The 14,674-nt window shown below is 44.6% G+C and overlaps 1 protein-coding gene across 1 annotated transcript in view; it reads left to right on the top strand.

The window, feature by feature from the left end:
- LOC135897065 (sodium-coupled monocarboxylate transporter 1-like) overlaps positions 1 to 14,674 on the top strand; it is a 76,883-nt gene that overhangs the window by 29,980 nt on the left and 32,229 nt on the right. Inside the window, exons 2-4 of the mRNA XM_065425648.1 lie at positions 8,702 to 8,792; positions 11,829 to 13,132; positions 14,432 to 14,500. Coding sequence (XP_065281720.1) covers positions 12,686 to 13,132; positions 14,432 to 14,500 — 516 coding nt within the window. The 5' untranslated portion in view covers positions 8,702 to 8,792; positions 11,829 to 12,685. The remainder of the gene's footprint in view (positions 1 to 8,701; positions 8,793 to 11,828; positions 13,133 to 14,431; positions 14,501 to 14,674) is intronic.

The following is a 14,674-nucleotide window of genomic DNA, read 5'->3' as shown; positions in this document are numbered from 1 at the left end:
TGAAAAGGAAAGAAAGTTTCGTCACAAATCGGCCGGCTACGATCAGCGGGCTTCTCTGAATTTTCGCTGCGCAGCATTGCAGAGAAGCTTGTTCAAGAAATGCAAACTGGAAGAACAGGGAACTCTATCATCAATGATAAGCGGAAGACCATGATCATGCCGTACATTCATAAGATTTCACATCACACCAAGAAAATTGCTGGAAGGGCTCGGGTGTGGGTTGTTTTCTCGGTGCCCAACAAACTAGAACGTGTATGCAGGCTGGTCAACCGAGACGATGAGTCAACCGAAAGTGTAAGAAGAAGCACGTGAAGAAATTTGCGGATTGCCGCAGCGATGTTGTTTACAACGTTCCTCTGTCATGTGCTCACTCGTATATTGGACAGACGGGGCGTTGTCTCAATGACCGCCTCAGAGAGCACTGATGCTTGCTCAGAACTGGCCAAGGAAGCAATCTGGCTTTGCACGAGTCGACGTGTAGCGGTTGCAAAGGAGAGTTTGCGCGCAGCGCTATATTGAAAACCTACAAGAATCACCTCACGCGAGACATATTTGAGGTCAACGCAATCCACAGAATTGACAAATGAGTCAGCACACCATCAATCGATCTAACAGATAAGGAGCTTGACTACTTTGTATAGCAGGTGGACTCATACCCCGTATAACCACGTGGGCATTCGCGTCAGTATATATACCCTGTGTATGTTGAAATAAATCATATGTTGAGTGCGCTAGTGTTTGTTTCCTTTCTTTTCCCGTCCTCGCGCCGTTCACCCAAAATGTAATATACACCAACAAGCGCAGCTGAAAACCCTTCTAATTCTTGATTGAAGAGGGAAAGCATTGAATTAAAACACGTATTCTTTCCTCGTTGCAGCTAGAGCTTCGAAACGCTGCGTTAAACTACACCGTATTTTGGATTGGCCCACATCCCGCAGTCTTTTTCTCGTAGCAACTACCGTTATGTGTAAACGGCTGTGTGTAAACTTGAGGCAAACATCGCTGAAAACATGACGTTGACGAGAGAAAACAAAGATGGCACTGGAAGTTGTGTACGAACCAGCCAAAGTCAACATGCTACTGCCAGATCGAACAGCTTTTAAATTTCTTCACCGGACTACCCATTCCCATCGTTGTATATCATAGACAATCAATATAAAATGAACATAGCTACATACGATTATGTACCACTAAGACGCAGATTACGCCATCATTCGTGTTTCTCCGGCTTAGCTTCGTCCAGTGCCTGTGTAGAACCCAAGAATCAGCATGTCGCAAGGTCCCTCAGAACGGTCTGATTGAAATCATGCCGTCGGTGTCATATGAGCGCAATCACCATCGTTGTCGTCTTGCTATTTTCCTCACGCACATGCTTGCGTAACATAGGGCCGTATAACGTAAAACTATTCCAGTATGTTTTTATTCCAATCCCCTAACGTCAAATTTGTGTAACCGCCGACGCAAGCATCGGGCGGTCACCCGCAGGGTTGTCTGAACAAACTAATCAAATGCTGCTCTTGTTCATAGGAGGTCACTTTTGTTTGCTTGAAAAACGAATAACATTGTCTGCAATGAGCGGCTTGTCTTATCTAATTGGCTCACAAGAGGCGAGGAGCATGCTCAAGTGGAGAGGGATTTGATGGGGCCGAGTCACTGCACTGAATATCGATAACCAGATGAAGAGGGTGGTGCCGGCGTCTGCGATTGGTCCGCTTTCTCTTGCTTAGCTTGGGGTGGCTCGTCGACAATCGCGGCGGCATGCAACGGAAGCTTAAGAATGACGCTAAAACGGATCCTCAGCAAAGGAGAGATGGCAGAACGAGGTCGTAAACGTGCCGAAAGTTCTGAAAAACGTTACAGGGCCACGCAAAAAGTTTTATTACACTCAAATAAACCCATTCTCTCCGGCAGGGGCGAGTAGCCAGTGCCAGAGCGATCGGCGGCAGCCATCTTTTATTCCTCTCGGAACAGGGCAGCCTGCGCCTATTCAGTATAAAATTCAGTTTTGTTCGTCATATTAATGCATCTTTAACGCGTACGCGTCACTTTGACGCGGTAAGTTTTTGCGGTTTTGTGACGTCGTGTGAGAGGCAGGTGAAGTGGGCTCAGCCCGAAAACTTTTGTCCAATAGCCGAGGGCTAATGGCAAAAAGGTGTCGAATCAGAAATAAATATTTTCTTTTGTTAGGTCAAATTATGCATAATTAGTGTATACACGTCATATAAGATGGGCAGCTATCGCGGCTTTCGTGACGTCGCGTGACAGACAGGTGAAGGGGGGGGGGGGTCCAAAAAAGTTTTTGACCAATCGCGGTGGGCTGATTGCAGAATTGGAATAGAAAAGTTTGGAATAGTTTTACGTTATAGCGCCCATAGCAACATACACGAGTGTTTGGCCTACATAAATACGTTGGTTCACTATGGTGACTCTTCGACAAACCTCCAACGTTGCTATAGCCAGCTACCTCTAAAACGTTTCGCTAACATTGGTTCCTTACAGTGCATGGAGTATGCATTATTTTACTGTTAGTGCGATAGCAATTATATAAGCACTTCAGGTGTTTTTGCCGTCGGCGTCGCCATGAGGTTCCGTTTAAAGTCCAAGGGCTGCCGCGTTTCCTCACGGTAGCGTTTTGACAGCGAGTTTCCGCGGTCACCCAGCGAGATGTGTTCACGTTTTCTTGTGCGCGCGTAACGCTATACTTGTTAATTTAGTTAGTATGCCTATGTTTACAAGTTTACACAGGCCGATAAAACTACTATCCTTATTCACCATGAAACCGCAGCGCGCACGACAGTGTGCGCCCTGCAGTTTCATAATGCAAATAGCTACTAATTCGCACACCTTTCAGTACTTAATTATGCTTACTTCGTATTGATGTCCACCAATTTGCTATGGCTGTCGTTGCTTCGCATTTCGGGCGGAACTGGGAGCTTTTATTGTGACAGCAATTATATTGACACTGCAGGCGCATTCTGCCGTCGACGTCGTCGTCGTCGTGAAGTTCCGTCTAAAGTCTACGGTAGATAAAATGGTCGCTGCGCGCCGCATGCTGTGTTTGCGAGTAAAAGCGTGCGAGGGTGAGTCGGCGATCACGGCTCAATCTCGTGCACGCAGTGGATGAAAGCGGGCAGGAAGCGCGCCGCCTTCCGTCGCGTGCAAGACTTCGAGGGGGGGGGGTGAGCAGAAACGGGGGGCGGGCGTTCTGTTCGGGGCGGCTCGGGCGGCCGGGCCGCTTTATCTTGAAAGCCATCTGCGAAGAGTACACAGTCCGCGCTGCGCTGTGTTTTCAAGGCGCAGTTCGCGTTGATACGAGCAGCTGCACGAAGGTCAATTCGCTCGCTGCTGCTACCGCGTTTCCTCACTGCAGCGTTTTGACAGTGAGTTCCCGCGGTCATCGACTGAGGTTTTTCCATGTACGCTTGTTTACGCATGACACCATGCTTGTTAATTTAGTTATACTCGCGGACAAGTTTATGTGGCTATGAAGGGAAAGCTGCGGCAGCAAAGCGTACATAGGTGAGAGCGCTTCGGAAAAAGAGTACCACCTTTTGACCCACGTGAGTTTAGGCTGGGGAAGAGAAAACATAAACGCCTTATTAGCAACAGTTCAATAAGACAGAACACACAAATGAGTGTAAAGGTTTGTTTAGCGACTTGTTTAGCGACTTGTTTAGCGACTTTCCCCTTCCGCGTCCGGGGAAATGCGAAAGCGTCGCACGTGGAAGCAGGGGGAGGGTATTCTGTAAGAGTCCACCTAGTGGACTGTCCATTTCAACCACTGCTGAATGGATGCAGCTGTACGAGAGAGGAGGAGACGAGCGGCCGTAGCCAATCAGCAGTGGTCAAAAAGCACAGTCTGCTAGGTGGACTCTTACAGAATACCCCCTGCATAGTGTTTCTAAATAAATACCCTAAAAGGAAGTGTGGCGCTAGTGTCTACGGGGGTTCTCCTGAGCGTTGCCTCAACTTATATGGGAATGATAGGAAGCACAGGCTTCGCTTTGACTCCGATCTTTAGACTAACGGCGTTTCCTTACGGCGCGGTAAACGAAGCTATACTCATATATTATCGCGTAAAATCTAATTGTATTTCTGCGGTGTTTTATACAATGCACAACACATTACAGAAACATTGTATAACTTTGAAATTGAAGCACGGTTTAGTATGGTTTACACCAGGACACACCAAGGTATGCATTCTTGTGCAATTCTGTTCCCGATTTAACGCCAGAGAATAATTATTTGTTTATTTTTACAACAGCAATAACAGCCGCGCATGCATTTATATAAAGATACTCATCAAGTATTGATGGAAATAAAAATTTTGTATTGTGAGAAAATGATGCGCCCTTCAGAGGAAGGTTACAAGTGTCGTCTAATACGACGCCTGCTCGCTGCGAACGCGAGACTTTTCCCGCAGACGACATGCGAGTATGCTTCCTTTTATCTTATCTTGACGTACTGCTTCCGAAGCGTTACGGCGTGGCCTTGCACTCATCCAATCTGCGACACTAGACTAGAGACAGGAAACAGCAACCTTTCCTACCACAAGTAAGTTTGTGTTTCCAACTCCTAAAGCACGCATTCAAGGAGCACCTAAATGAGCAATGCGTTATGAATCCCTCAATAATATTTGATTGTCAAGCCACTAGAAGTACAACTGTCTATGTCTTGTATCAGCAGTGCCTTCTTTTTCCTATTCTCAAGTTTCATAAAGCACGTAACGCTAAAGCACCTACCTAACACACTTAACAAACCAATGTCCAAACGGTTAAAACATGTTCTCTCGGCGTTTACGATGCCGTGGCTTTCTGCTCAGGACTTGGGCACCACACAGCGACACAAACATCGTCCCAGCCGTTGGCCCAGTGCGCTATCGCCACTTCGAGCAACAGAACAAAGGCATAGAGCATTGCGCTGCTCTGTCCCACTGCAGGTTATAGCAATTGCGCTTGGAGCGAAGCCAAAACTGCCAAAAAATCCTTGTAGACTAGTTTGCCAGTCAACAGAATGCCAATCCGTAGCCTGTACTTCCCATCATTATTCCCATGACGGTTCAACGATCGCAGCGCCAGATTTCCCTCTAGTTATACTAATATGAAACTCTATGCCCCCCTGCCCCCCCATTGATTCAGCGTCTGTTCGGGGCAATCAAAAGCACTGTCAAACGTGGCTGGACTAAGAGCGGTAATACATGTGCGGCAGCGACGCGCCCGTAGTTTCCCCTTCATAACAACAGAAAGCTGTCCGCGAGTATAGCCCGCCTATGGTTTGTAAGTTTACACCGCTGATAAATCTACTATTCTTACTTCGTACAGCTGTCCACCAGTTTGCATGTAATTGATATTGACTTTTGTCGCGATATCAATTATATTGACACGCCAGGCGCATTTCTGCCATCGGCGCCTCCGTGTGGTTCCGAATAAAGTCTAAGGGCAATAAAGTTGTCGCCGCGCGCTGTACGCTGAATGTGTGAGTGAAAGCTTGCGAGGGTGAGCCGGTGATCGATCAATCTGACGTGGCCAAAGGACGAAATCGGGGAGGAAGCGCTCCGCTTTCCGTCGCGCGCAACGCTTCAGGGGGGAGGGGGGAGGGGAAAGGGGGCCCGTTCTACTCCGGGCGGCCCGTGCTGCCGCCCGCGTCTGGACAGGCTCATCATCATCATCATCATAATCATCATCATCATCATCATCATCATCATCAGCCTGGTTACGCCCACTGCAGGGCAAAGGCCTCTCCCATATTTCTCCAACAACCCCGGTCATGTACTAATTGTGGCCATGCCGTCCCTGCAAACTTCTGAATCTCATCCGCCCACCTAACTTTCTGCCGCCCCCTGCTACGCTTCCCTTCCCTTGGAATCCAGTCCGTAACCCTTAATGAGCATCGGTTATCTTCCCTCCTCATTACATGTCCTGCCCATGCCCATTTCTTTTTCTTGATTTCAACTAAGATGTCATTAACTCGCGTTTGTTCCCTCACCCAATCTGCTCTTTTCTTATCCCTTAACGTTACACCTATCATTCTTCTTTCCATAGCTCGTTGCGTCGTCCTCAATTTGAGTAGAACCTATTTCGTAAGCCTCCAGGTTTCTGCCCCGTAGGTGAGTACTGGTAAGACAAAGCTATTATACACTTTTCTCTTGAGGGATAATGGCAACCTGCTCTTCATGATCTGAGAATGCCTGCCAAACGCACCCCAGCCCATTCTTATTCTTCTGATTATTTCCGTCTCATGATCCGGATCCGCAGTCACTATCTGCCCTAAGTAGATGTATTCCCTTACGACTTCCAGTGCCTCGCTGCCTATTGTAAATTGCTGTTCTCTTCCGAGACTGTTAAACATTACTTTAGTTTTCTGCAGATTAATTTTTAGAGCCACTCTTCTGCTTTGCCTCTCGAGGTCAGTGAGCATGCATTGCAGTTGGTCCCCTGAGTTACTAAGCAAGGCAATATCATCAGCGAATCGCAAGTTACTAAGGCATTCTCCATTAACTTAGTAACTTGCGATTCGCTGATGATTCGATTCGCTGAGCAGCCTGGACAGGCTGCTGTATCTTGAAAGCCACTTCCGACGGGTACAGAGTCCGCGCTGCGCTGTGTTTTCGCGACTTAGTTGGCGTTGATGCGAGCGGCCGCAGGAAGGTCAATTCGCTCGCTGCTGCTACCGCGTTTCCTCACTGCAGCGTTTTGACAGCGAGTTCCCGCGGTCATCGAGAGAGATATGTGTTTATGTTTGCTTGGGCGTGTTTGACGCCGTGCTTGTCATTTTAGTTAGTATGCCTATGTTTACACGTTTATATGGCTGATAAATCTACTATTGGTACTTCCTATAGCTAGCTGTCCGCTGTTTCCTATCGCAATCGATGCTTCACCTTTCGGTCAGAACTGCGATTTTTTTTTCTTATCGGCCTGTTGTGTTTGTCTGTCATTCTTTCTTGTGTGTTCGTGTCGGGCCGCTGCACAACACTTCCTCGTAGTTAAGTAGGAAGGCAGACAAGAAACATGTCTAGAGGTAAAATAGTTAAGTTTGAGGCGCGAAGGCTACATGCTCGCTGTAATGTGACTTCATCGCACGAGCCTGAAAAGCGGATTTTGAGGCCTTTGTAGAAACACAAGCGAATCGTAGCCTAATGTTTTTTTCTGCGCATAGAAACAGGTATTACAGTGACTGATTAGGAGAGACGAATACACAAAGGACAGAAATTATCGGTCATCGGTGTGATTGTGGTGCAGATACAGTTAACGCACTTAGTGACAAAGTACTTAGTACATGTCAGGGATTTTGGGTTCTTCCTTCATATTTTTGCTCATTTGTTTAAAAACACTGCCTATATTCAAAAGACATAATCTAAACTCGCCTAAGGTTTATAAGTATATGACGGCGCATTATTAGTTAATACGTTTTATTTATTAAAAACAAAGGTTAGCCTGCAAGGCAAGGAAGCAAAGCTATATCAGGTTTCAAAATGTTTTTCTTTTGATGTTTTATTGTTACACATCCTTAAATAAATAAACGCAGAAGTTTGACTTAGGAAAAAGAAAGCTTCTATTGAGGGAATGGCAGAACTTTCGAGGCATTCGATATATTGTGAGTTCCAAATTTAGCGCATATAACGGAATAATCTTTCCTCGTATTAAAGGTTAGTGTAATATGAAAAATAAAATGCCGGGTACCCCTTTGGATGGTGTCTTTATATTATTTCTAAAGTTTTCAACAAGGACGCAATTTCGAAGTTGTTGCATGCAAATGTGAAATGTCAATAACGAAATACATGACGCATCACCAAAGGCTTAGGAAATCGGAGTAATATTGGTAAGTAATATGGAAATAGAATGAGCGCTTATTTGCTCGAACATACACCTAGAAAAATCAAAAGGAAACAATAACTAACTCCAAGATGAATAAAATTTATTGTCACAACACTTCAGCGGAGAAAAAAGGAAGGCACAGACAACGGCAATCTTTATGTAAATTGAAAATGTGACACATAGTTTCCCAATATCAAGGCTGAAAGCGAACACTCATTATCGAACGCCTTAAAAAAAGGATTTATACCTAGTGTTTTATGCATATTATTTCAGACTGTTCATTAAACAGAGCTACATTGGCCTCAACACTTGCGGTAATCGAAGAGCAGTGCGATGTGTCAATTTCTCCATGGTACATTTATGGAGCAGAACTTAGCATTGAGAATGCATCTTTTGTTGGTAATCAGTAAGCACAGAGTAGGCCTCGTAACAGATAAGCTAATAACAATGCTGGTGTCAATATTTACCTCGAATGGATCACTGGAGGTAGGTCGGGATTACGCATGTAAGTTCACCGCATTATGTTTTAGAATGAGTAGGTATTTGCAAACTGAGAGCAGTGGAGCTAGAACACTTCTTTTGTTTTAACATGCTGTTTCGCTATTAGGTGCGCTCAACTTCGATGTTTTAGAGGACCCTGCTCCTTCGTTTCAAGAAGGTTTTGTGAAGGTGCTTTCTCCAGGGCGATGACTTGATTGCCAGGGAAACGCTGTCTCTGCCTTTTTACTGCGTTCGGTGACTATGTGCTCCAGCAAATAAGAACCAAGAATTGTCGACACCGATAGATAAATCGACCTCTTCTCTTCGGGGCCATTTGATGTAGGCACAGCTTTTCGCTTTAAGATACAGGCTCTCCGGCATGTTTGCGTAGATAGCTGTATTTGCAGGACGGCCGGCCAGCAGCGACGGTTCCAGAGACACTGTCCTTCGTCGTGCAGCACTCTCCAACGCCGGTATCTGGAGTTGAGCGAGCTGCAGGTAAGCTGGGGAGGTAGTGCACTATGATACTGGCTAGCTATTTCATTATGAAGTGTTCATATTACTTGCAACGTCTAAATATTCTCTGTTCATCCCGATACCAGTGGGCTGGTTTCGCATTCCTGATTTCGTTGCTTATTAGAACAAAGGATAGAAATAGCGGTTTTAGTTGTGTTATGAAAGTACCAATGGATCCAGCCCTGACTCAATGTCCAAGCTACCTTGCGCGGCTCTGATTTTGACAAAGCGGAAGGCGCCACCACTGGCTTAAGGGGGACGAGCAAATGGCAATGCCATTTTGAATATAGTCGGCTGTCAAAAAACTAGGCCATAGCCAGGGTCAGCCGAGGACGTCGGTTACAAAAGTAATAATTTATTTGGGAAACATGGTTATCTACGCGCGTTCTCTTAGTGGTTGCACGTACAACAGGACGACATGTTTTGTACAAGTACCACGTAGTTTCAGTCACTACAGTTGTCCTACTGAGTTTGCTGACTGCGGATGTATACGGTTAATATTTCAAAATACCTGCAACATGTTGGCACATAGAATAGGTGGCAGATTAAAATGGTAACGCTGCTACAAACTCAGCACGTAGTACAGGCATACTGCATTGCGTAAAAGATGACAGTCGCGTTCATGGCCAAATCATGGGATCGTGTCCACAGTAGTGCATTGTGAGGCTTGCACTGAATTTTGTTGCTTCTTTCACTGTGCAGAGATATTACTCACTCCCTCGCAACAACACCTCTACAGCATTCTAACCACTACTTGTGGTTTTTCTGGGTCTTCATGATTATCAGTTCAATGTAAGATAAACCCATGATGCTAATCACTCTCGCTATAGATTCTTCATTCATAAAAGAAGCAAAAGAAAAGCACAGTAACACTGTAACATCCCATATAAACTTCTAGTTTAAGCTTAATCGTAAGTACTCCCAAGCGTACGTTGTATCAGACAAATATTTCTGGTGCACTGAATTTTCTGAACCGTACGTACAATGAATTCGTTTTAAAGCTTGTCATTAAAATTCATGCATTGCCATTTTTGCGCATTATGGCCTGCACGGCTGCTCAGCAATAAAAATCCCAAGTCATCATCATCATCATCATCGTCAAAGCTTGCCATTAACCCAATACTTTAACTATCGCTTGTAATTATTGGTTTTTATGACTCAAAACTGAAGCCCCTTTTTGGAATGAGTTCCTGTACCTGGTAGTTTTGGCAAAAATGCAATGGCAACGAAGGTCTAGACATTTCTTGGCGTCATGATTACAAGAACGCGCCCTGATTTCTTACGATCATTATAATCGCTCAAATAAATGAATAGAAAAGTCGTGCGTGCTGCGGTCAAGTTGAGATGTTCTCTGTTTCGAAGTGTAATTTATTCGAATGAATTATTCAGGGCATGCATTCGCCTTTCTAACTCATATTCTGAGCTTAGACCCTACGCCACGTATATCTTACCTAACGTGCTTTATGCGGATTAACTGATGCTCCAAATGCGTCCTCGCAAGAGCTCTTGTGCGAGCGTGTTGGCAAGACTAAGCGATTGTCTCTGTGCTGAAGTGGACTTATAGCTAAGGGAAACTACCGTTGAGCTTTTAGGCATTTGATTCAAGGCTGCTGTGACTGCTGTTTCGAGGCCCACTTCTAACATAGGTGTCCTTGATGTGGAACGTTGCAAGCTTTCCTCTTCAGTTATCTCCTCAGGCCTCAGATAACAGTGTCTTGCCATTCCTAATGCACTGAGCAAGTACTACCTTACGCTTCACGATGCTCTCTGTTTGAATTGCGCTTGTCCTCACTGTCGAGAGTTCTTTTTGAAATGTGCCTCTGCTATCAGATAAGAGCAGTTGCTGCTACACTTAGCGATGATGTTCGGTCTCCGCGATTTTCTGCATTGAGAGCAGGCATCGTAAACTCGGTGCTAGCTGTAAATAATAGCTTCCGAAATGACAGCCTGCTAGGAAAACAGAGTATTATTATAGGGCAATGTTTCTGGCTACTCTCCTTGTAGGCTGACAGTTATGTTTTATAGGATAACCATTACACCGACGCGTAACCGATACTCAGGAGACTGATCAAGCACCTTTTATGAGCTGATCACAGCGGCTTCTTCAATTTTCTTCTACCGAAGTACATTTAATGAAGCCCTCCCATGTCATTTACTGTCCTCACAATGCCCACTAAAGCTCTGTCGTCACATTTGTCTTGCTTTTTCAAAATACAGCATGCGCGAAATTATACTAGAGATCTTAATGTTGAAACAGCAAAACTTCTGGGTTGTCCCACGTTCTATCACCTTGGAAAAGAAAGATATAGAAGTCGTTGACTGTTCCGAAATGTTCTTTGTAATGTTCTCTACCCCTGTTTGGAACTGACGTGTCACAGTGGTTTTCTTATTGTTTGTTGTTTGTCACACTATATAGGTCACTTTTCATCTCCAATGAAGTTTCAGTTGCCAAACAACCCATCTCCTATCTTGCTGTGTCGGCGCGCACTCTGGGATGCTGTCATGAATTAGTACTTTCAATTCCTACATAACGTCACTAGCTACTACATTTGGAAAATTCATTATTCACAATGTTCCAAGGAAATAGAGGTGAAAAAGAGTTCCTAGTAGCCCGCAACTAGCGAATTATCTTCTACAGGGGACCTCAGACACCAAAGGTCGCTACATCGATGCTCTGGAGCAAAATAAGACTTGATGCGCTGTGTGGTAGCTTCTCCTTCAAAAGGCAGATGATTGCGGAAGAGTGGGTGGCATAGCAACATAGCCAGAAAAATTATGTGGTCTAACGCGGGTAATGCTTGGTCTAAATAAAAAAAACACAAGAAACTAGCACTTCGATCTGAATACACCATGAACCATGATGTCACTGCTCTGGGTCGTTCGCTATATGCATTTTTTTTTGTAAACATGAGCCCATAAATCTGAAACATTGTGTTAGCCACGCCGCGTTCACGTGAAATGCGACATGTCGGTTTTCAACGAAGTAATTTACTTTTGGCTTGTTTCTCATCTTTCCAGTGTACTGACAAGTTCAAGAATATAGTCAAATTTGAAGTTCCACAAGGTCGAGGACAAGGTTAAGTCTTTCTCGGACGGCGAAGGTGTTCAGCGCAAGAATTGAATGGAAGAGAAGATTCTGTGCTGACTAGAATTAGGCTGGGTTTTTGAGGAATGCTTTGCAAGCATGAATAAGTCATAAATGTTTTGCTAAGGTTGTCAGAAGGCGGATGGCATCTTTGATACTTGTCGAAGCTTCCAAGTTTGCGAACATTAATTAGCACAAGTTTTTCAGTCCTAATACAAAGTCCAACATGTTCGCATAAAACTCAAGGGTATAACTTTTAAAGGGAAGAACGACTCGGAATACAATGAAGTAAATGTGAATAAATGTTGCTCATACCCGAACAAAGTTCTTACGGCGAGTCAAACATACGACCAAACGGAAAGAAGGAATATACAAGAAAAGGACAGTGAAAGGAAGCAAATCTTTTCTGGAAGACAGCACACAACCTTTGGGAATATCTTTAGTAGGGCAAGCGGTGTTTCGAGTAACTCGCTGGCCTAAGGCTGATATGTGAAGCTGTCAACAGGAACGTCGTCGCTTGAATACACGGAAACAATGACCGTGAAAGCAATTTACAGAAAATATTGCGCCAAGCGTTAAGATAGGCGCAAGGAAGCAGTCGTTGGCGATCGTGTGTGTTTTGAAATTGCGTGCAAGTACAAGAAACATAAAAGCCACGTATAAATACGAGTCGCATGTCCTGGAACTGAGAATAGGGTAGCAGAAAGGCACCTAACCACTAGTATTTCATTAGAATATAGACGTGAATGTCCTGCCTCACTGGTCAGTGATGCGAAGATAACTGAAGCACATGCGACAAAACTTCCGTGATAAAAAAGATAGCTGCTATATTACGTCAACTAGGATACCAGCGCAACACTGCTTAAAGAACAGAAGGGAAGGGAGGAAGAAAAACAAGATGGTGGCGCACACCTTTGTGGCATTGGACTATGTGGTGCTCGTTTCCTTTCTCCTGCTGTCCACGGGAATCGGCGTGTTCTTCGCCTGGCACGACCGCCGTGGGAATTCCAACCGACGGTTCCTGACAGCCAACAAGCAGATGAACTGGCTGCCGGTGTCCCTCTCAATGATGGCCAGTTTCCTGTCGGCCGCTTCGGTCCTCGGTCTACCTTCAGAGGTGTTCGTGCGTGGTTCAACTTTTGGGCTTGGTGTCATATCTACCACTCTAGCGGTCCTCATGGCTGTGTTTATCTTCATGCCGATGTACTACAAGATGGACATCACTAGCATTAACGAGGTACATACACATATTTACGTCTCCCATAATTGGTACGTTATGGTGTAATTGCACTGCTTTTGTGGCGCTGCTGGCAGCAAGTAGTTATATAGGTATCTGAGGTATCAGATGCCCGGGTGTTTTGGTCGATGCACGAGAAATAAATACAATCTGGTGATCTCGGGCTGTTTGTTAACGCTTCTTTATGCAGTGCTACGTTTATTTGAAAGTGTAACTGTACGTACATTACCCACTGCACGAAGGAGCACCGTTATTTCTGTTTACGACTTCTTAAGATACCGGACTTATTTTGTTTAAACTGACTTGTTGGCTAGAATACCAACGTCATGTTTGATAAAATGTGCTATTATATACGGCGTGACCTAAGGTAAAATCAATCATATCACATAGCCAGAGGAGCTTTACATGAGCTATGATACCTGTTGTGCGGATATAGAAAATTTGACTTGAGGCAAAGCGCAAAATAGCACGTAGCACAACAGAAGGGAACGAGGACGCAGCGTCAATGATCGTCAATGAGCGTTAAAGGCACAGTCCTCAATGCTCGCTTACGGGAACATTAGAACAACGTTAATAATCTGCTGAAAACTGGTCACCTATATAGGCGCACACTGCTTGCATTGTGGCTGTAAACCCTTGTTCGACAAACCCACAAGTGATATCTGGAAGCCCAGATCAAGTGACTACGAAGATCATTGAGGCATTCGAAATGATTAGAAACGATAACTCTAAGTGGCCCATCTGTGTCGCTGTAAAAAAAGAAATTGTGTTCTATCGTGGTAGCGGCCTATGGTGGATGATTTTATCGAAAAGAAGTCTATGTTGGATGGTGGCCTTCTTTTTTCTTCCTGTTGTACTATGGCATATATGGGGTAACCATGTGCAATAAAAATTCAGTTGTTAGTAGCGCTTTCTCTTCGTTCCCTTCTGTTGTCCTATGTGCTTCTTGCGCTTTGCCTCAAGTTATGCTGTACCAACTAGCCCATGAGTCTATTCTTTTGTATATAAAATGACCTGAGCTTTATTTTTAGCTTTCCTCAGCAATGGGCTAATCTGCGCTAAAATCTACTATCCAGACGCTAGGAATGTTTCAATAAAGCTTGATCTTTTCTGAACTGTTATCAATAATAATCTAGTCTTAAAGGTATGACTATCGCAATTCGTATTACTTGACACTTCGATACGTGGCGTCGAATGAAGTTTAACACGAAATGCTGCTTATGAAACTAGTCTGTCTAGGGGAATAAATTGGCAACGCACCTCGAATTTGACGCTACAATTAATTCTTGTTTCTTGCAGTACCTGGAGAAGAGGTTCACTTCACGGGTCATCAGGAAGATAGGGTCCTTACTTTTCATCGTGCACACGGTGAGAAAAATTTGCTTTTGAGATGGAGCCAGAGATTGTCTTTTCATGTCATTTTGCATGCGTGTGATTACTTTGTTGCGTTTTAAAGCAAAGTGGTTCGTGCAGCTAGATGAACATTAAAACATATCCTAGGAGGAAGTGTGACACGAAAAGCGTCCGGTTGTAGAACTGGCG

This window comes from Dermacentor albipictus, chromosome 5, assembly GCF_038994185.2.
Source record: "Dermacentor albipictus isolate Rhodes 1998 colony chromosome 5, USDA_Dalb.pri_finalv2, whole genome shotgun sequence".
NCBI classification, from domain to species: domain Eukaryota; kingdom Metazoa; phylum Arthropoda; class Arachnida; order Ixodida; family Ixodidae; genus Dermacentor; species Dermacentor albipictus.
This window is presented reverse-complemented; position numbering and strand designations above follow the sequence as displayed.